The following is a 22,349-nucleotide window of genomic DNA, read 5'->3' as shown; positions in this document are numbered from 1 at the left end:
ATCTTATTTGGGTTGAGGTCTGATGATTGTGGAGGCCAGGTCATCTGATGCAGCACTCCATCACTCTCCTTGGTCAAATAGCCCTTACACAGCCTGGAGGTGTGTTTTGGGTCATTGTCCTGTTGAAAAACAAATGATAGTCCTTTGAAGAATCTAAAATATATTTTAATTTGTTTAACACTTTTTTTTGGTTACTACATGATTCCATATGTGTTATTTCATAGTTTTGATGTCTTCACTATTATTCTACAAAATAGTTCAAATAAAAAACCCTTGAATGAGTACGTGTGTCCAAACTTCTGACTGGTAGTGTATGTATTCCCTATACAGTGCACTACTTTTGACCAGAGCCTTAGTGCATTATATAGGGAATAGGGTGCCATTTGGGACACCTGAGTCTTTTCACTCTGGTTTATTGTTGCGCTCTGTCCCCCTATCCCAAATTGCACCCTAGCACCATTCCCCCTACTCTCCTAACCCCTTAGGCACTCACTTATCTTCCCTGTTGTTCTTCCTTCACTGATGCACTTTACCCTCCTACTTTATCAGAATATCTGCAACAAGAGCAAATGACTTTATCCCCTATGTAGTCCACTGCTCTGGTCAAAAGTAGTACACAGTGAATAGTTCCATTTGAAATGTACCCAATGACTCTTCCCCCCCCCCCCCCTTTCTTTGGTTAAAGAAACAATGTCATCAATTTGGTTGTTATGATTATTGATCACAGGAAATGTGAGGAGTATGATAATTATTTCCTGTCTTAAAGCAGCCATGCTGGAGGGGTAATAAAGAATGGTTTCTTATTGGAGGAGGCTGGTGGGAGGAGCTATAGGAGGACGAGCTCGTTGTAATGGCTGGTACTGTATCAAATGTATGACTCTGTTCCAATCACATGCGCCGAATACAACAGGTGTAGACATTACAGTGAAATGCTTACTTACGAGCCCCTAACCAACAATGCAGTTAAATTTTTTTTTTTTTTAAAGCTATTACAATGTGCCTATCCTCCTATAGCGCCTCCAACCAGCCGCCTCTGTTGCGTGCGACACATATACTAAACATAAACAACTACTACCAGTAGTAGCTAGTAATATTATCTTTATTTACAGATGTAAACATTCAACTCCTGACATGACTGCTATGCAGTTTGGGAACATTTCTGCTCACTTTCCCAAAATTCCCTGTTTTTTTTCTCATAAATACTGGTTGGATTCAGGATTTCCTGATTTATTCCCTTTGTAATTCCAGGATTGTTATTAAAAAAATATTGCAACCCTAAAATGTACTAAAAAGGCATGTTTCACATTTGTATAAAAGACATCTTGGTAGCTTAACAATGCTGAGGGGAAAAAGAGCGGGATATAAGAAAGCCTAGAGTGGAAAAGGTCCAAAACAAGGAAACAATAAATCTGATTCCACATGGAGGATAATTTGTCAAATTCCTGTAATTCCCAGAAATCCTGGGTGTTTTGCTTATTCCCCTGTAATTACAGCCATCTTCCAACTAGGATTTTGGAAAACTGGCATTTCGTGAAAGTTACAGGAATTTTGGAACCCCATTTATAATATGATACAAACTCAATCAGCTGGTTTATAATTTACCCTGGTTATGACCCTGGCTCGACCTGGTTACACCCTGGCTAGACCTGGTTATGACCCTGGTTAAACCCTGGCTAGACCTGGTTATGACCCTGGCTAGACCTGGTTATGACCCTGGCTAGACCTGGTTATGACCCTGGCTAGACCTGGTTATGACCCTGGCTAGACCTGGCTAGACCCTGGCTAGACCTGGTTATGACCCTGGCTAGACCCTGGCTAGACCTGGTTATGACCCTGGCTAGACCTGTGACAGAACAATAATGCATTTGATCTTGCAGTTACTATGGTTACTACCATAATGGTGTCTGTATACCTCTATGGTTACTACCATAATGGTGTCTGTATACCTCTATGGTTACTACCCAATTATTCAAGTGCTGTTGGGTTAACTGTAGTTTGAGATTACGTAGTGTCATGAAATGATAAGGCTAAATATGTACTCCGATTGAAAACAAAGACTCATTAGAGAACATGGCGGCATCCACAATGGCACCCTATTGCCTTTATAGTGCACTACTTTCTACCATGGCCCTGTGGGCCCTACTGCCGGCTCTTGCTGTAACAATTGAGATTTGGAACAAGGCCCTGGTCAAAAGTAGTGCCCTATACAGGGCGTTTGGGGTTGCAGCCCGTGTTTTGATGATAGAGGGTGGTTGAGGTCAGTGGTCCCAGACGACGCCCAGGAGCTCACTGCTGGCGTCCCACAGCTTCCTGGCTGTCTCCTCGTTCCTCCCCTGGGGGGCCACGGAGGCCGGGGCGCAGTCACTGGGAGAGAGAGAGGGGGCATTTTTTATTTAACCAGGTAGGCTAGTTGAGAACAAGTTCTCATTTACAACTGCGACCTGGCCAAGACGAAGCACAGCAGTTCGACACAAACAACACAGAGTTACACATCGGATAAACAGACGTACAGTCAATAATACATTAGAAAAATAGAAAAGTCTATATACAGTGAGTGCAAATGAGGTAAGATAAGGGAGGTAAGGCAATAAATAGGCCATGGTGGCGAAGTAATTACAATATAGTAATTAAACACTGGAATGGTAGATGTGCAAGTAGAGATACTGGGGTGCAAAGGAGCAAGATAAATAAATACAGTATGGGGATGAGGTAGTTGGATGGGCTATTTACAGATGGGCTCTGTACAGGTGCAGTGATCTGTGAGCTGCTCTGACAGCTGGTGCTTAAAGCTAGTGAGGGAGATATGAGTCTCCAGCTTCAGTGATTTTTGCAGTTCGTTCCAGTCACTGTTAGGGGGGGGCGTGGTTATTATACAGTCACTGTTAGGGGGGGGGCGTGGTTATTATACAGTCACTGTTAGGGGGGGGGCGTGGTTATTATACAGTCACTGTTAGGGGGGGGCGTGGTTATTATACAGTCACTGTTAGGGGGGGGCGTGGTTATTATACAGTCACTGTTAGGGGGGGGCGTGGTTATTATACAGTCACTGTTAGGGGGGGGGGGGCGTGGTTATTATACAGTCACTGTTAGGGGGGGGGGGGGGGGGGGCGTGGATATTATACAGTCACTGTTAGGGGGGGGCGTGGTTATTATACAGTCACTGTTAGGGGGGGCGTGGTTATTATACAGTCACTGTTAGGGGGGGGCGTGGTTATTATACAGTCACTGTTAGGGGGGGGCGTGGTTATTATACAGTCACTGTTAGGGGGGGCCGTGGTTATTATACAGTCACTGTTAGGGGGGGCCGTGGTTATTATACAGTCACTGTTAGGGGGGGCCGTGGTTATTATACAGTCACTGTTAGGGGGGGGCGTGGTTATTATACAGTCACTGTTAGGGGGGGGGCGTGGTTATTATACAGTCACTGTTAGGGGGGGGGCGTGGTTATTATACAGTCACTGTTAGGGGGGGGGCGTGGTTATTATACAGTCACTGTTAGGGGGGGGGGGCGTGGTTATTATACAGTCACTGTTAGGGGGGGGGCGTGGTTATTATACAGTCACTGTTAGGGGGGGGGGGCGTGGTTATTATACAGTCACTGTTAGGGGGGGGGGGGGCGTGGTTATTATACAGTCACTGTTAGGGGGGGGCGTGGTTATTATACAGTCACTGTTAGGGGGGGGGCGTGGTTATTATACAGTCACTGTTAGGGGGGGGGGCGTGGTTATTATACAGTCACTGTTAGGGGGGGGGGGGGCGTGGTTATTATACAGTCACTGTTAGGGGAGGGGGGGGCGTGGTTATTATACAGTCACTGTTAGGGGGGGGCGTGGTTATTATACAGTCACTGTTAGGGGGGGGCGTGGTTATTATACAGTCACTGTTAGGGGGGGGGCGTGGTTATTATACAGTCACTGTTAGGGGGGGGGGCGTGGTTATTATACAGTCACTGTTAGGGGGGGGGGGCGTGGTTATTATACAGTCACTGTTAGGGGGGGGGGGCGTGGTTATTATACAGTCACTGTTAGGGGGGGGGCGTGGTTATTATACAGTCACTGTTAGGGGGGGGGGGCGTGGTTATTATACAGTCACTGTTAGGGGGGGGGGGGCGTGGTTATTATACAGTCACTGTTAGGGGGGGGCGTGGTTATTATACAGTCACTGTTAGGGGGGGGGCGTGGTTATTATACAGTCACTGTTAGGGGGGGGCGTGGTTATTATACAGTCACTGTTAGGGGGGGCGTGGTTATTATACAGTCACTGTTAGGGGGGGGCGTGGTTATTATACAGTCACTGTTAGGGGGGGGCGTGAATATTATACAGTCACTGTTAGGGGGGGGGCGTGGTTATTATACAGTCACTGTTAGGGGGGGCGTGGTTATTATACAGTCACTGTTAGGGGGGGGCGTGGTTAATATACAGTCACTGTTAGGGGGGGCGTGGTTATTATACAGTCACTGTTAGGGGGGGGGGCGTGGTTATTATACAGTCACTGTTAGGGGGGGGGGGCGTGGTTATTATACAGTCACTGTTAGGGGGGGGGGGCGTGGTTATTATACAGTCACTGTTAGGGGGGGGGGGGGCGTGGTTATTATACAGTCACTGTTAGGGGGGGGCGATGGTTATTATACAGTCACTGTTAGGGGGGGGGGGCGATGGTTATTATACAGTCACTGTTAGGGGGGGGGCGATGGTTATTATACAGTCACTGTTAGGGGGGGGGGGCGATGGTTATTATACAGTCACTGTTAGGGGGGGGGCGATGGTTATTATACAGTCACTGTTAGGGGGGGGCGATGGTTATTATACAGTCACTGTTAGGGGGGGGCGATGGTTATTATACAGTCACTGTTAGGGGGGGGCGATGGTTATTATACAGTCACTGTTAGGGGGGGGCGATGGTTATTATACAGTCACTGTTAGGAGGGGGCGTGGTTATTATACAGTCACTGTTAGGAGGGGGCGTGGTTATTATACAGTCACTGTTAGGAGGGGGCGTGGTTATTATACAGTCACTGTTAGGAGGGGGCGTGGTTATTATACAGTCACTGTTAGGAGGGGGCGTGGTTATTATACAGTCACTGTTAGGGGGGGGGCGTGGTTATTATACAGTCACTGTTAGGGGGGGGCGTGGTTATTATACAGTCACTGTTAGGGGGGGGCGTGGTTATTATACAGTCACTGTTAGGGGGGGGGCGTGGTTATTATACAGTCACTGTTAGGGGGGGGCGTGGTTATTATACAGTCACTGTTAGGGGGGGGCGTGGTTATTATACAGTCACTGTTAGGGGGGGGACGTGGTTATTATACAGTCACTGTTAGGGGGGGGACGTGGTTATTATACAGTCACTGTTAGGGGGGGGACGTGGTTATTATACAGTCACTGTTAGGGGGGGGGCGTGGTTATTATACAGTCACTGTTAGGGGGGCGTGGTTATTATACAGTCACTGTTAGGGGGGGGCGTGGTTATTATACAGTCACTGTTAGGGGGGGGCGTGGTTATTATACAGTCACTGTTAGGGGGGGGCGTGGTTATTATACAGTCACTGTTAGGGGGGGGCGTGGTTATTATACAGTCACTGTTAGGGGGGCGTGGTTATTATACAGTCACTGTTAGGGGGGCGTGGTTATTATACAGTCACTGTTAGGGGGGGGCGTGGTTATTATACAGTCACTGTTAGGGGGGGGCGTGGTTATTATACAGTCACTGTTAGGGGGGGCGTGGTTATTATACAGTCACTGTTAGGGGGGGCGTGGTTATTATACAGTCACTGTTAGGGGGGGCGTGGTTATTATACAGTCACTGTTAGGGGGGGCGTGGTTATTATACAGTCACTGTTAGGGGGGGCGTGGTTATTATACAGTCACTGTTAGGGGGGCGTGGTTATTATACTGTTAGGGGGGGGCGTGGTTATTATACAGTCACTGTTAGGGGGGGGGCGTGGTTATTATACAGTCACTGTTAGGGGGGGGGCGTGGTTATTATACAGTCACTGTTAGGGAGAGAGATTTTACAGTAGCCCTGAAGCGCAAAAATATATAAATAAAAAACGTGACTAAGTTGTTCATTGTTATTTTGTCTAATTAGTCATTACTTATGAAGCTGGTCAGACTATGTAATGGTGGCTGCAATCATTCATTCACCGATTCCATCCATTGATGTGATTGACAGTTCTTTGACAGCCTAAAGCACTGCTGCTTCTGAATACCTGAGCAGGTGAGCAGGTGAGGGAGGGGCAGAGCCTTTCTAAATGTTGTCTGCCTTCTCTCTGGCTCTAATTTGGCTGTGGTTCTGCTCAGACAAAAGCTTTGGTCATGCTCTGCCTAGAATATGTTGTTTCCATCATCACTAGTCTTTTAATTAGGCCTATTCCTTTGTAATATTTAGCCTACCACACCCACAGTAGCCTATATTCCACTTTCTACCATTAGGATATGTATTTTCTATTTTGAAGGACTTCAAATTGTATTAACGGATGTTTTTAGGTAGACAATATATAGGCTATACTGTAAAATATATTTTAGTTTTTCTGTGAATAGAAACACCATAATATAAATCTTTAATTAAGTTAAAATATCAGAAATAAATCGTTAATAATAAAGGCCAGTATCATCATCATCTTTTCATAAATTAAAGGGACTAAATCATGTCGAACTGCAGCTGTGAAAAGATTTGCGCATTGAGAGTGGGAAATGCGCTATACAAACTAATTATTATTATTACAAAGACAGAAAAATACACATGTAAAAGTTTAATTCCATAAAGTAATATTAGTGGGAATATAGCCATAATATAAACAAGATAAAGGAGAACGGAATATATTTGAAAAGCCTCAAATTGAAAAATATATTGATATGAAGCTGCTCCCATGTGTGGATTCTATTTCTAAAAATGTTAGTGTCCGTTGTGCTGTTATTCTGTGTTTGATTAGAGAAAGAAAGGCTGCCAGTACGGTGCAATAAACCTTAGTGAACTATACTGGACAAAAATATAAAACGCAACATGTTAAAGTGTTGGTTTCATGAGCGGAAATAAAATATCCCATACGTACAAAAAGCTTATTTCTCTAAAATGTTTTGTACACAAATTTGTTTATATCCCTGTTAGTGAGGATTTCTCCTTTGCCAAGATAATCCACCTGACAGGTGTAGCATATCAAGAAGTTGATTAAACAGCATGATCATTACAAAGGTGCACCTTGTTCTGGGGACAATGAAAGGTCACTAAAATGTTCTGTTTTGTCACACAACACAATGCCACAGATGTCTCAAGTGTTGAGGGAGCGTGCAATTGGCATGCTGACTGGAGGAATGTCCACCTGAGCTGTTGCCAGAGAATGTAATGTTAATTTTTCTACCATAAGCCGCCTCCAACGTTGTTTTAGAGAATTTGGCAGTACGTCTAACCGGCCTCACAACAGAAGACCACAAATAACCACGCCAGCCCAGGACCTCCACATCTGGCGTCTTCACCCGTGGGATCGTCTGAGACCAGCCACCCGGACAGCTGATGAAATTGAGGATTATTTCTGTCTGCAAAAAAAATTCACGTTTTGTGGGGGGAAACTAATTCTGATTGGCTGTGCCTGGCTCCCCAGTGGGTGGGCCTATGCCCTCCCAGGCCCACCCATGGCTGTACCCCTGCCCAGTTATGTCAAATCCATAGATTAGGGCCCAATGAATTAATTTCAATTGACTGATTTCCTTATATGAACTGTAACTCAGTAAAAAAATTGAAATTGCTGCATGTTGCGTTTATATTTTTGCATATTTACATTAGATGTATAAAAAATACATATAGGAGCAAATCAGCCTGAATATCAAGATGAACAACTGCAACGCGTTTCGACTAGTAATTAATATTCAAATGGCATCTGAAACTTTTCTTAAAAGATCTCTGTCCTCACGAAAAGTTTGTTTTTGGGCTCCATCTACGTTCATTGCCCCAGCTGTGGATACCTACCGACTGGTGTGTAAAGACAAGCTAGAGGCAATAGTCAAATGTCAGGAAGAACTTAACCCGCTCTGAGAAACAAGCCCTTAAAATCTCCAGAATGACATATCTATAGTTATCATCCCAGCAGTCAAAGGAGGCGCAGTTACTGTACACGACTACACTATCAGACTGAAGTACTCAGGAAACTGATTGATCAGACATTCAATAAGAGACTCGCTACAATCCCCACAAAACAGCTTTTGGCTGTAATCCAATTGACGGTCACCAAGGGCATGCACAATGGTGATATCACCAAAAGAGAACACACATTACTGATATATCAAAAAACAGCTCCACGCCGGTAACCCGCTATCCTTAAAATACGGTTTAATTATCTAAATCCCCGAATGGACAGGGCGAATTTTCTTGGCGATATCAGACCAGGTTTGGCAGAAGGCATGAAGATCTCTGCTCGGTTTCAAATGCCCTGATTGATAAATATGTAACGTTATCGTAACACCAAGAACAGAATCAGACATTAGTTAAACGACTCCACACAACAATTATTGTCCAAATAATCTGCGCGCATCTCACAAATGTTTTTGCCCAGTAGGTGGCTTTTCACTATAGTTTGTGGTGTTTAAAATAGCCTAATCAGTCCTCGTTAGCCTGCGCATAATGATCACGTAGTAATAGTTTATTATTATTGTTGTTGCTATGGTAACTGCTACACGAGGCTATAAAACTACCACAGCAAGCTGATCCCCGCAATGGGAGGATTTATTTTCCAACCCGTCCGCCAAATCCAACCGTTACCCACGGTTCTCCCTTATTAAATTAATAGTTTGTCATCGGTGCTATTGAAAATCAGATATCTTCCTTATGTTTCACTAAACCATTAGCAAACACTTCAATGATTAAACGAAGTGTCATCATGAAAGTTTACTCTTCTCTCTACATTTGTTCCCCCTGTTATCGTAGGACTGTAGGCTGTAACAATTTAAACCATTAGGCCTATCACCGACCTCTTTTTGTAGGTGATTCTGGTAGACTAATAAAAAGGTCTGTTGTTCACTTTCAACAAAAAACAAGCCTATTATCTCTGAAGTTCATTAATTTATTGGTGAGTGATATTTTAACTGTAAGCTTAGGCTACTTCTGCGCATGAGATAACTAGTCCTTCCGATAAATGCCATCTAAGCAATTCCCTTATGATATCACATTACCTCCCTACACGTAGGCTGCGCGTCCATACCGCTAGAGGACGCTTTCCCTAAAGTAAATTGACATAAAATTGCCAAAATTATATAGCCTAATGATCATACTCCTGTCTATACAGAAATACAAATATTTCAAATTAAGCTACTAAAGAATGATTTGGCCACAGGATCAAATCAAACTGTATTGGTCACATACACATGTTATTGCGGGTGTGGCGAAAGGATCTTTTAAAAAAGAATAAGTTGTGGATTGTTTTATTAAATCGCATTGCCTTCAGCCGGAAGGAAAGGAAAGGCAACGCGTGCTGCAAATACCAAATAGATGATTGTTGAGTTGCAGCTGTCAGAGAAAAGTCGAGGCCTCAGCCAGGCATATCACATTAGTGCAAAATACAAATCGCGGGAAAAACATAGTTTGGAAACCAAATGGCTATTGCTGTAAATATAAGACAATTTAAAAAAAACTCTAAATTCGTCTTTTAGTTGTCAAAATGCTCAACTTAATTAAGCAAACAACAATATAGCCTATTTTATTGGCTCCAGCGGAACAATGTCGCCATATCCCTGGTGAGTGCGCACTGCGGATATTCACACTTTATCAATGTTTGGTCATTGCCACAAAAGCTTTTTTAAATGTATTTATATATATATTTTACCATTTCCTCATCCAGTTTAGATGGACGTAATAATTCAATTGGTGTCTGTCTCCCCTTCTTGTACGCCGAGTATATGGACAATGTCGTAATTTGTCGTATTAAAAAAAAGATTCTGCCAAATGTCTCCAGTCATATAAAGTGTAGTAGAATTGAATGAAATGTTTATAAAAAAAGGCCACATTTATCCCGTGCATAGAAAGCAGATATCTGATAAAGGCTAGTCTATTGCCTAGGCCTCCTCTCCTCTTTACGCGCTCAGCCACGCATTGAACGGTCTTTTTTTAGCGAACAGTGATTGAGTTATATTATTAGCCTAAATTATGACTATCCAATCTACTCATCACGAATAGTAGTCTATCTTACATAAGTCTGCAAATGTGATAATGCTTTATCATATAGGTGCATTTTTATGGTGGAAATTAACGTCTCCAAACTTGATAATTATATTGAATAATTATATTGAATATAAACCGTTGGTTTTACCTCGTCGCGCACATTTAATTTCTCCATTTAATTCACAATCAGGAACAGCTGTGTTTCGCCCTCCGGCAGTGGTGACGTGAGGCATATGACTATGAAGCCTTGTGACACTGTCCTACTGAACTCTGTCCGGTCCTTTATTTAACCAGCTAGGTCAGTTGAGAACAAGTTCTCATTTACAACTGCGACCTGGCCAAGATAAAGCAAAGCAGTGCGACAAAAACAACAACACAGAGTTACACATGGGATAAACAAACAAAAATAACACAACAGAAAAATCTGTAAACAGTGTGTGCAAATGAAGTAAGGAGGTAAGGTCTTAAATGTAATTTTTTTTTTTTTTTTTGAAAAAGCATCCACGCATGGGAGCAGATTCATATCGAAATATTTTTAAATTTGAAGCTTTTAAAATATATTCCATTCTCCTTTATCTTGTTTATATTATGGCTATATTCCCACTAATATTACAGTTTACATATATCTTTATAATAATAATAAGTTTGTATAGCGCATATCCCACTCTCAATGCGCAAATCATTTCACAGCTGCAGTTCGACATGATTTAGTCCCTTTAATTTATGAAAATAAGATGATGATACTGGCCTTTATTATTAACGATTTATTTCTGATATTTTAACTTTATTAAAGATTTATATTATGGTGTTTCTATTCACGAAAAAACTAAAATACATTTTACAGTATAGCCTATATATTGTCTACCTAAAAACATCCGTTAATACAATTTGAAGTCCTTCAAAATAGAAACTACATATCCTAATGGTAGAAAGTGGAATATAGGCTACTGTGGGTGTGGTAGGCTAAATATTACAAAGGAATAGGCCTAATTAAAAGACTAGTGATGATGGAAACAACATATTCTAGGCAGAGCATGACCAAAGCTTTTGTCTGAGCAGAACCACAGCCAAATTAGAGCCAGAGAGAAGGCAGACAACATTTAGAAAGGCTCTGCCCCTCCCTCACCTGCTCACCTGCTCAGGTATTCAGAAGCAGCAGTGCTTTAGGCTGTCAAAGAACTGTCAATCACATCAATGGATGGAATCGGTGAATGAATGGTTGCAGCCACCATTACATAGTCTGACCAGCTGCATAACTAATGACTAATTAGACAAAATAACAATTAAGTATCTTCTTCAAATGACTTAGTATCTCTCAAATTCGATACTAAGTCATTGAAACGAGAATTTATTTATTATTTTAGCCTTGGGCTTAAGGGCTTCCGTAAGTTCTTTACACTCCTTTGGGGGGGGGGATTTATACAGTCACTGGGAGGGAGAGGGGGCATCCCGGCAAACCGGGTAGATTCCCAGATAATTAACTGAGATTCACATTACATTACATTAAAATGTTTGTAACGTGCACAAGTACAGTGAGATGCCTTTCTTGCTAACTCTAAACCCAACAACGCAGTAGTCAATGTAGTACTAAAAGAAACATGAGAACAAAAACACACGAGAAAGTAAGAGGGTCAGTTCCAATACCATATTTACAGGGATACTGGAGTGATGGAGGTAGATATGTATTTATAGGGATAAGGTACCTAGGTGTCAAGATATATGATAAACAGAGTAGCAGCAGCGTAAATGATGATTGTATGTATGTATGCGAGTGTGTGTGTGTGTGTGTATGTAAAGTCCTCCTCTCACGTTTTCCCCTTTGCTTGTGGACTTCTGTGCACAACACACACAGCTGTCTGACCAGGCAAAAAAAAAAAAACTCTCCGAGTAGGAATTCTGTGAGTAGGATGGACCCCCTCTGAGGAGCCTCCACTGGTATAATCTAGAGCCAAGCTTGTTGACTTTAAATCCAAGGGTATCCTGCTATTGGACACACTTATTGAATTATGCAACAGAACGTGACGACAACAGTAATTAGTGAGTCACGTTCTTGGATTGTTGCAGCCCTGATCCACCCATTTATGTTAATCTATTAAAATATGCAAATATACCCATTGTATTTATGCAAATGAAGCACACTTTTCTTGATTTTAACACAATATTTTTTTAAATGCCTGATATCATTAGAAAATGTCTATATGAGTGCATTCTAAGAAAACAAAATTATAAATTTTACAATAAATTGAAAACCTGAATCCCAACGCTTTAATTCCATAATTGCTATAATTCAGTCGATATCTGACGGATTATAAAAAATTTAAAAGTTTAGAGTATCTTCATCCATTGTTCAACTTCATTTATTAGAATTGTTTTGAATCTAACCTGGGTCAGGGACTGAAGGTGCTACATACTGTAGCATAATCTCTACCTCACCTGAAGTGTTTCCCGGTGAGGGAGTGCAGCTCCTCTGCCACGGCGCAGTAGATGGATGTCTGGGCCCCTTCCCGAGGGCTCTTCAGGAACAAGGAGAACAGAGAGAACAGCAGAGACATGATGGTGGAGTGGCGGACCAGCTCAGAGCGCACCAACCCCGGGTGGACAGAGTTTACAGTCACACCGGAACCTGGGAGGGAGGAGGAAGTGTTACCACGGGGACAGTGTTTCTTCAAGATCCTCTTCTGTGTGAGAACGTTTTAGATGACCGTATGTTGCTAAGCAACTCCATAACTGTCATTTTGCTTTTCTGATCATGTATTTTGTGTATGTGTTTTCTGACTGAAAACTCTTCACTAACCCTTGGTTTCTCTTCTGTGTTTTCTGATCCATTATCCAACAAATGTGGCAGGTTGCCATTCTCTCTCCCCCTCCCCCAGCCTACCTTTGAGTCTGCGGGCCAGCTCCCTAGCGAACAGAAGGTTGGCCAACTTGCTCTGGCAGTACGCTAGGCCGCTGTTGTAGCTGCCCTGGCTGAGGAGGTCATGGAAGCGGATCCAGCCAACGTTATGAGCCAGGGAAGAAACCACGACGATACGGGCCGGAGCGCTGCGCTTCAGCAGACCAATCAGGAGGTACGTCAACAGGAAGTGACCTATCAGGAGTAAACAACAACGCAATCAGTTGCCTTGTCAGAAAGTGGGGGAGTGGCAATCTTTACCAAGGGTCACCGTCAGTGCTCGGTTGTCTCCCACCTGACCAAGTCCTAAAGCAATGGGACTCCCTACATTTTTCTCAGATTATCACCAATCCCACAAGGTATGACTCCAAACACCCAGAAAAGGCTACTGTCCTCAATGTTATCCCCACCAAAAAAATCCTTATAGGTATTAACTGCCCATGTCCCCTAATGTTGATGATGTGGTTGTTACTGACAAGAAGCACATGGCTGAGCTCTTTAATCACCACTTCATTAAGTCAGGATTCCTATTTGACTCAGCCATGCCTCCTTGCCTGTCCAACATTTCCTCATCTCCCGCCCCTTCTAATGTGACTAGTCCCGATGCTTCTCCCTCTTTTTCCCCTGCCCCGCTACAAAGTTTCTCCCTGCAGGCGGTCACTGAGTCCGAGGTGCTAAAGGAGCTCCTTAATCTTGACCCTGAAAAAACCATCTGGGTCAGATGATTCAGACCCTTTTTTCTTCAAGGTTGCTGTCCCTATCATCACCAAGCCTATCTCTGACCTTTTTAACCTGTCTCTCCTCTCTGGGGAGGTTCCTATTGCTTATAAGGCAGCCACGGTTAGTCCTTTACTGGCTTTCTTGAGGTCTATAGTATTCTATCTGGTATGCAATCTGTTTTCCGCTCAGGTTATGGATGTGTCACTGCAACCTTGAAGGTCCTCAATGATGTCACCATTGCCCTTGATTCTAAGCAATGTTGTGCTGCTATTTTTATTGACTTGGCCAAAGCTTTTGATACGGTAGACCACAGGTGTCAAACTCATTCCACGGGGGGCCGAGTGTCTGCGGGTTTTCGCTCCTCCCTTGTACTTGATTGATGAATTAACATCACTAATTAGTTAGGAACTCCCCACACCTGGTTGTCTAGGGCTTTATTGAAAGGAAAAACCAAAAACCTGCAGACACTAGGCCCTCCGTGGAATGAGTTTGACACCCCTGCGGTAGACCATTCCATTCTTGTGAGCCGGCTAAGGAGTATTGGTGTCTCTGAGGGGTCGTTGGCCTGGTTTGCTAACTACCTCTCTCAAAGAGTGCAGCCACTGCCTGTCACCAAGGGAGTACCCCAAGGCTCGATCCTAGGCCCAACGCTCTTCTCAATTTACATCAACAACATAGCTCAGGCGATAGGAATCTCTCTCATCCATTTATATGCAGATGATACAGTCTTATACTCAGCTGGCCCCTCCTCAGATTTTGTGTTAAACGCTCTACAACAAAGTTTTCTTAGTGTCCAACAAGCTTTCTCTGCCCTTAACCTTGTTCTGAACACCTCCAAAACAAAGGTCATGTGGTTTGGTAAGAAGAATGCCCCTCTTCCCACAGGTGTGATTACTACCTCTGAGGGTTTAGAGGTTGAGGTAGTCACCTCATACAAGTACTTGGGAGTATGGCTAGACGGTACACTGTCCTTCTCTCAGCACATATCAAAGCTGCAGGCTAAAGTTAAATCTAGACTTGGTTTCCTCTATCGAAATCGCTCCTCTTTCACCCCAGCTGCCAAACTAACCCTGATTCAGATGACCATCCTACACGTGCTAGATTACGGAGACGTAATTTGTAGATTGGCAGGTAAGGGTGCTCTCGAGCGGGCTAGATGTTCTTTACTATTTCTCCCGTAGGAGTCCTTGATTTCGGATCCCACCCAGGACATCAGCGTCTCTGTCTCACCCAGGTGGTTGATCCCCAGCTGCATCTCGAAGCCGTCTTTAGTCTTCACGTAAGGACACATCATGACCCCAGCATTGTTGATCAGGATGTGGAGGTGGTTGACCTCTACAGGGGGTCAGAGTCAATATTATACAGTTTTTTTACAGACGAGTAAACACATAATGAGAGCTTATAAATTATGAATAACTAATAAATACTGTAATAATGAGTGTTTGTTAGTAACTAACAACACTAATAATACTGTAATAATGAGTGCTTGTTAACTAATAACACTTAAATACTGTAATAATGAGTGTTTGTTAATAACTAATTAATACTGTAATAATGAGTGCTTGTTAATAACTAATTAATACTGTAATAATGAGTGCTTGTTAATAACACTAATAAATACTGTAATAATGAGTGTTTGTTAATAACTAATTAATACTGTTATGAGTGTTTGTTAATAACTAATTAATACTGTAATAATGAGTGTTTGTTAATAACTAATTAATACTGTAATAATGAGTGTTTGTTAATAACTAATAACACTAATAAATACTGTAATAATGAGTGCTTGTTAATAACTAATAAATACTGTAATAATGAGTGCTTGTTAATAACTAATTAATACTGTAATAATGAGTGTTTGTTAATAACTAATAAATACTGTAATAATGAGTGCTTGTTAATAACTAATAAATACTGTAATAATGAGTGCTTGTTAATAACTAATAAATACTGTAATAATGAGTGCTTGTTAATAACTAATAAATACTGTAATAATGAGTGCTTGTTAATAACTAATAAATACTGTAATAATGAGTGCTTGTTAATAACTAATAAATACTGTAATAATGAGTGTTTGTTAAGAACTAATAAATACTGTAATAATGAGTGCTTGTTAACTAATAACACTATTAAATACTGTAATAATGAGTGTTTGTTAATAACTAATAAATACTGTAATAATGAGTGCTTGTTAATAACTAATAAATAAGTTAAATACTGTAATGAGCACTTGTTAATAACTAATAAATACTGTAATAATGAGTGTTTGTTAATAACTAATAAATACTGTAATAATGAGTGATTGTTAATAACTAATAACACTAATACATACTGTAATGAGTGCTTTTTAATAACTAATAAATACTGTAATGAGCGCTTGTTAATAACTAATAAATACTGATAAATACTGTAATAATGAGTGCTTGTTAATAACTAATAACACTAATAAATACTGTAATAATGAGTGATTGTTAATAACTAATAAATACTGTAATAATGAGTGTTTGTTAATAACTAATAAATACTGTAATAAGTGTTTGTTAATAACAATATAATAAATGCTGTCATAATAGTGTAATAACAACATGTAAAGGTCACATGGCCTGCGCCCCAAATGCCACCTTATTTAGACCTCTATGGGCCCTGGTCTAAAGTAGTGCACTATATAGGGAATAGGGTTCTATAGGGCCCTGGTCAAAAGTAGTGCACTACATAGGGAATAGGGTTCTATAGGGCCCTGGTCAAAAGTAGCGCACTACATAGGGAATAGGGTTCTATAGGGCCCTGGTCAAAAGTAGCGCACTACATAGGGAATAGGGTTCTATAGGGCCCTGGTCAAAAGTAGCGCACTACATAGGGAATAGGGTTCTATAGGGCCCTGGTCAAAAGTAGCGCACTACATAGGGAATAGGGTTCTATAGGGCCCTGGTCAAAAGTAGCGCACTACATAGGGAATAGGGTTCTATAGGGCCCTGGTCTAAAGTAGCGCACTACATAGGGAGCTATTTGAGAAGCATCTGTGAAGTAGTAGGTTGACCTCGGAGGAAGCGTTGTACGAAGGTCCGTATGGAGCTGGTATCAGCCAGGTCTAGCTCTCGGACCTCTACGTTCGCCTTGCAGTAGATACGTCGTATCGATGCTGCAGCCTCCTCACCCTTCTCCACATCTCTGCACGCCATGATCACCCTGGCACCTGGAAATAGACAATAAATCAATAAATCAGCATAGATGACACAGTTCCTTTTAAAAAGACCACCTGTCCTCTTCCTTTACTTCCTTCTATCGTTATTGTTGAGGTCATGAAGAACAGGAGGTAAGGAAAGGAGGTAAGGACAGGAATGAGGACACACTATAAATTACTATTAGGATGAAGACCAGGTGTGCGTACCAAATGGGACTATATGCCTTACTGTTGACCAAGGTCCCAGAGTAGTGCACCAAATAAGGAAAAGGGTCCCAGAGTAGTGCACTAAATAAGGAAAAGGTCCCAGAGTAGTGCACTAAATAAGGAAAAGGGTCCCAGAGTAGTGCACTAAATAAGGAAAAGGGTCCCAGAGTATTGCACTAAATAAGGAAAAGGTCCCAGAGTAGTGCACTAAATAAGGAAAAGGTCCCAGAGTAGTGCACTAAATAAGGAAAAGGTCCCAGAGTAGTGCACTAAATAAGGAAAAGGTCCCAGAGTAGTGCACTAAATAAGGAAAAGGGTCCCAGAGTAGTGCACTAAATAAGGAAAAGGGTCCCAGAGTAGTGCACTAAATAAGGAAAAGGGTCCCAGAGTAGTGCACTAAATAAGGAAAAGGTCCCAGAGTAGTGCGCTAAATAAGGAAAAGGTCCCAGAGTAGTGCGCTAAATAAGGAAAAGGTCCCAGAGTAGTGCGCTAAATAAGGAAAAGGTCCCAGAGTAGTGCACTAAATAAGGAAAAGGTCCCAGAGTAGTGGACTAAATAAGGAAAAGGGTCCCAGAGTAGTGCACTAAATAAGGAAAAGGTCCCAGAGTAGTGCACTAAATAAGGAAAAGGTCCCAGAGTAGTGCACTAAATAAGGAAAAGGGTCCCAGAGTAGTGCACTAAATAAGGAAAAGGGTCCCAGAGTAGTGCACTAAATAAGGAAAAGGGTCCCAGAGTAGTGCACTAAATAAGGAAAAGGTCCCAGAGTAGTGCACTAAATAAGGAAAAGGTCCCAGAGTAGTGCACTAAATAAGGAAAAGGTCCCAGAGTAGTGCACTAAATAAGGAAAAGGTCCCAGAGTAGTGCACTAAATAAGGAAAAGGTCCCAGAGTAGTGCACTAAATAAGGAAAAGGTCCCAGAGTAGTGCACTAAATAAGGAAAAGGTCCCAGAGTAGTGCACTAAATAAGGAAAAGGTCCCAGAGTAGTGCACTAAATAAGGAAAAGGTCCCAGAGTAGTGCACTAAATAAGGAAAAGGGTCCCAGAGTAGTGCACTAAATAAGGAAAAGGGTCCCAGAGTAGTGCACTAAATAAGGAAAAGGGTCCCAGAGTAGTGCACTAAATAAGGAAAAGGGTCCCAGAGTAGTGCACTAAATAAGGAAAAGGGTCCCAGAGTAGTGCACTAAATAAGGAAAAGGTCCCAGAGTAGTGCGCTAAATAAGGAAAAGGTCCCAGAGTAGTGCGCTAAATAAGGAAAAGGTCCCAGAGTAGTGCGCTAAATAAGGAAAAGGTCCCAGAGTAGTGCACTAAATAAGGAAAAGGTCCCAGAGTAGTGCACTAAATAAGGAAAAGGTCCCAGAGTAGTGCACTAAATAAGGAAAAGGGTCCCAGAGTAGTGCACTAAATAAGGAAAAGGTCCCAGAGTAGTGCACTAAATAAGGAAAAGGGTCCCAGAGTAGTGCACTAAATAAGGAAAAGGTCCCAGAGTAGTGCACTAAATAAGGAAAAGGTCCCAGAGTAGTGCACTAAATAAGGAAAAGGTCCCAGAGTAGTGCACTAAATAAGGAAAAGGTCCCAGAGTAGTGCACTAAATAAGGAAAAGGTCCCAGAGTAGTGCACTAAATAAGGAAAAGGTCCCAGAGTAGTGCACTAAATAAGGAAAAGGTCCCAGAGTAGTGCACTAAATAAGGAAAAGGTCCCAGAGTAGTGCACTAAATAAGGAAAAGGTCCCAGAGTAGTGCACTAAATAAGGAAAAGGTCCCAGAGTAGTGCACTAAATAAGGAAAAGGTCCCAGAGTAGTGCACTAAATAAGGAAAAGGGTCCCAGAGTAGTGCACTAAATAAGGAAAAGGGTCCCAGAGTAGTGCACTAAATAAGGAAAAGGGTCCCAGAGTAGTGCACTAAATAAGGAAAAGGGTCCCAGAGTAGTGCACTAAATAAGGAAAAGGGTCCCAGAGTAGTGCACTAAATAAGGAAAAGGGTCCCAGAGTAGTGCACTAAATAAGGAAAAGGTCCCAGAGTAGTGCACTAAATAAGGAAAAGGTCCCAGAGTAGTGCACTAAATAAGGAAAAGGTCCCAGAGTAGTGCACTAAATAAGGAAAAGGTCCCAGAGTAGTGCACTAAATAAGGAAAAGGTCCCAGAGTAGTGCACTAAATAAGGAAAATGGTCCCAGAGTAGTGCACTAAATAAGGAAAAGGGTCCCAGAGTAGTGCACTAAATAAGGAAAAGGTCCCAGAGTAGTGCACTAAATAAGGAAAAGGGTCCCAGAGTAGTGCACTACATAAGGAAAAGGGTCCCAGAGTAGTGCACTAAATAAGGAAAATGGTCCCAGAGTAGTGCACTAAATAAGGAAAAGGTCCCAGAGTAGTGCACTAAATAAGGAAAAGGTCCCAGAGTAGTGCACTAAATAAGGAAAAGGGTCCCAGAGTAGTGCACTAAATAAGGAAAAGGTCCCAGAGTAGTGCACTAAATAAGGAAAAGGTCCCAGAGTAGTGCATTTGAGCCTGTTTCTTTACTTAATCTCCACCGGCTGGCAATATCTTTGTGATGATGAATGTAAGGAGGCAAGGAAAGGAGACAAGGAATAGACTCCACACCATGTATGACTATCAGGATATGGCCTTGTATGTGTCAGTCAGTCACCTCTGATAGCCAGGTCCAGGGCAGTCTCCTTCCCAATACCAGTGTTGGCTCCAGTAATCAGGACTGTCTTCCCGTCCAACCGGGCCATAGACATACATGTTCCACCTGCAGAGTATTTCCTGGACAGACAGGAAATATACCGGTGTCATTATCTCAAATCCAATGTTTGTAGCTGTTCTGTCTATGTTGGTAAGGTTGGCACTGGCACATTGTGAAATATCCACACAGGCTGCGTTACAAAATGGCTCAACTGTTGACCAATGATCATAGAGCTCTACTGTCGACCAGGGATCATAGAGCTCTACTGTTGACCAGGGATCATAGAGCTCTACTGTTGACCAGGGCCCATAGAGCTCTACTGTTGACCAGGGACCATAGGGCTCTACTGTTGACCAGGGATCATAGAGCTCTACTGTTGACCAGGGATCATAGGGCTCTACTGTTGACCAGGGATCATAGAGCTCTACTGTTGACCAGGGCTCATAGGGCTCTACTGTTGACCAGGGGTCATAGAGCTCTACTGTTGACCAGGGACCATAGGGCTCTACTGTTGACCAGGGATCATAGAGCTCTACTGTTGACCAGGGGTCATAGAGCTCTACTGTTGACCAGGGATCATAGGGCTCTACTGTTGACCAGGGATCATAGAGCTCTACTGTTGACCAGGGATTATAGGGCTCTACTGTTGACCAGGGATCATAGGGCTCTACTGTTGAGCCCTATGGTCCCTGGTCAACAGTAGAGCTCTACTGTTGACCAGGGATCATAGAGCTCTACTGTTGACCAGGGATCATAGAGCTCTACTGTTGACCAGGGATCATAGAGCTCTACTGTTGACCAGGGATCATAGAGCTCTACTGTTGACCAGGTGTCATAGAGCTCTACTGTTGACCAGGGATCATAGAGCTCTACTGTTGACCAGGGATCATAGAGCTCTACTGTTGACCAGGGATCATAGGGCTCTACTGTTGACCAGGGGTCATAGGGCTCTACTGTTGACCAGGGATCATAGAGCTCTACTGTTGACCAGGGATCATAGAGCTCTACTGTTGACCAGGTGTCATAGAGCTCTACTATTGACCAGGGATCATGGAGCTCTACTGTTGACCAGGGATCATAGAGCTCTACTGTTGACCAGGGATCATAGGGCTCTACTGTTGACCAGGGATCATAGAGCTCTACTGTTGACCAGGGATCATAGAGCTCTACTGTTGACCAGGGATCATAGGGGCTCTATATAGGGAATAGGTTGCCATTTTGGATGGACCTCCTACACAGAAAATAAATTACTGGTTAAAAATTGTATACAATTTTTAGGGGGAGGAATTTATTATTTATAACTTTTATTTACTATTTAACATGAAACATATTGTTCCTCAATATGCAAGGATCAATCTGGCAACAATGATCAAACATTAACTCGTCCAACAGTTACACCACAAAGCCTGGCTAGGTACCGATTAACCAATGGCTCGCGGAAACATCATTTAACCTCCAACCACGCGCGCAACGCTTCTTATGCGTAATCATGAATATGATAGCGCTCGAGCCTACTCTTTGTGCATTATTCAGCAGTACGGGTCGCCTGACAATGACAATCATTGTTCGACTAATTAGGGCAATATGAGATGCCTATAATTCACAATTGGACCATATTCAATTGACAGTGCATTTCGAGCCTTTGGTCCAAACAACAACAAATGAACGTTGTACTGAAGAAGGTTATCTTCGTTATGATGGGGGGAGTGGGGGGGGGGGGGGGGGGGGTTCTTTAGGTTTTATTATTGCAGAAAAATAAAATATATATATTTTTTATCATCAACACTGATGTCGATTCATTTAGCGACCCAATTGCCTGTCACAATCTCTTCGTTTTTCGGTAGCCTGACAATCATTGTTCGACTAATTAGGCAATATGAGATGCCAAGCATAGTAGCGGATGATGCATCGGCTATAGCCTTTGAACATACACCGCTCATTCTTACCTAATGTGGGGTGCGAATAAAACCACGAGCAGCGCGACAACCACAAGACCTGCGACAATCAATACGAGCACCATCATGACACGAATCCGCTCTCTCTCTCTCGTAGGTCTTCTTCACTGTTGTTCCATCATAGTTCTGTTCTCCAGCGACCACACAGCTGATCTGAGATGTCATACTTTATGGTGAAGTGTAGGTGGATGGGGTTGTGTCACATGCTCGTTCAATGGAACCTGTGATTGTAGTTTTATTTCCATATTAATTATGGATTTTTTTTTATTTATTATGTTTTAAAGAAAACAAAAACGAAAGTGAAGTTGAATCTAATAACTGCTATTTGGTTTGTAAGATACTAGTCTATATATTCACCCTCAGATGAAAACAATAATTGTTCTGAAAGATGGTAAATATATCAGTTATGATTATTACAAAAACGACATTGACCACAATGCATCAGGGAAAGTTACCCGTTCAAAGCCCGTATATAAATATCTAACATATTATTTCAGTTTAACCACAATTTTTTTTAACCATTATTCATATTAGAAGTATACAACATACGCTGCCGTAATACAT

At 42.3% G+C, this 22,349-nt stretch overlaps 1 protein-coding gene across 9 annotated transcripts; it reads right to left on the bottom strand.

Annotated features, from left to right (window-relative positions):
* Positions 1–1,081: 1,081 nt before the first annotated feature.
* Positions 1,082–21,964, bottom strand: LOC139563660 (retinol dehydrogenase 12-like). Of its 9 annotated transcripts, XR_011672610.1 has the most exons (9): positions 21,777–21,963; positions 19,792–19,910; positions 16,799–16,954; positions 14,992–15,096; positions 13,027–13,236; positions 12,582–12,771; positions 1,822–2,364; positions 1,680–1,767; positions 1,082–1,625 (listed from the first exon to the last, which is right to left on the bottom strand). XR_011672610.1 is itself a non-coding variant. In XM_071382512.1 (7 exons), the coding sequence occupies exons 1-7, from the start codon at positions 21,851–21,853 to the stop codon at positions 2,259–2,261; spliced, it is 846 nt and encodes a 281-aa protein (XP_071238613.1). In that variant the 5' UTR covers positions 21,854–21,964; the 3' UTR covers positions 1,082–2,258. The 9 variants fall into 9 exon arrangements, 2 of the variants coding, with proteins under 2 accessions (XP_071238613.1, XP_071238612.1); XR_011672608.1 differs by having other exon boundaries at positions 1,082–1,646; positions 1,680–2,364; XR_011672607.1 differs by having other exon boundaries at positions 1,680–2,364.
* Positions 21,965–22,349: the final 385 nt, after the last annotated feature.

The sequence above is a fragment of the Salvelinus alpinus genome, chromosome 34 (assembly GCF_045679555.1).
Source record: "Salvelinus alpinus chromosome 34, SLU_Salpinus.1, whole genome shotgun sequence".
Taxonomy (NCBI): domain Eukaryota; kingdom Metazoa; phylum Chordata; class Actinopteri; order Salmoniformes; family Salmonidae; genus Salvelinus; species Salvelinus alpinus.
The sequence above is the reverse complement of the archived record's forward strand: the minus strand, read 5'-3'. Positions and strand labels throughout refer to the sequence as shown.

Bases quoted from the DNA above. Each gene is read 5' to 3' on its own strand.
- LOC139563660 (XM_071382511.1), bottom strand. From the start codon at position 21,853: ATGATGGTGCTCGTATTGATTGTCGCAGGTCTTGTGGTTGTCGCGCTG. The intron at 19,911-21,776 runs GTAAGAATGAGC...CTGTCTGTCCAG, and splicing joins TTATTCGCACCCCACATTAG to GAAATACTCTGCAGGTGGAA. The intron at 2,365-12,581 runs GTGAGGTAGAGA...TCTCTCTCCCAG, and splicing joins CTCACCGGGAAACACTTCAG to TGACTGCGCCCCGGCCTCCG.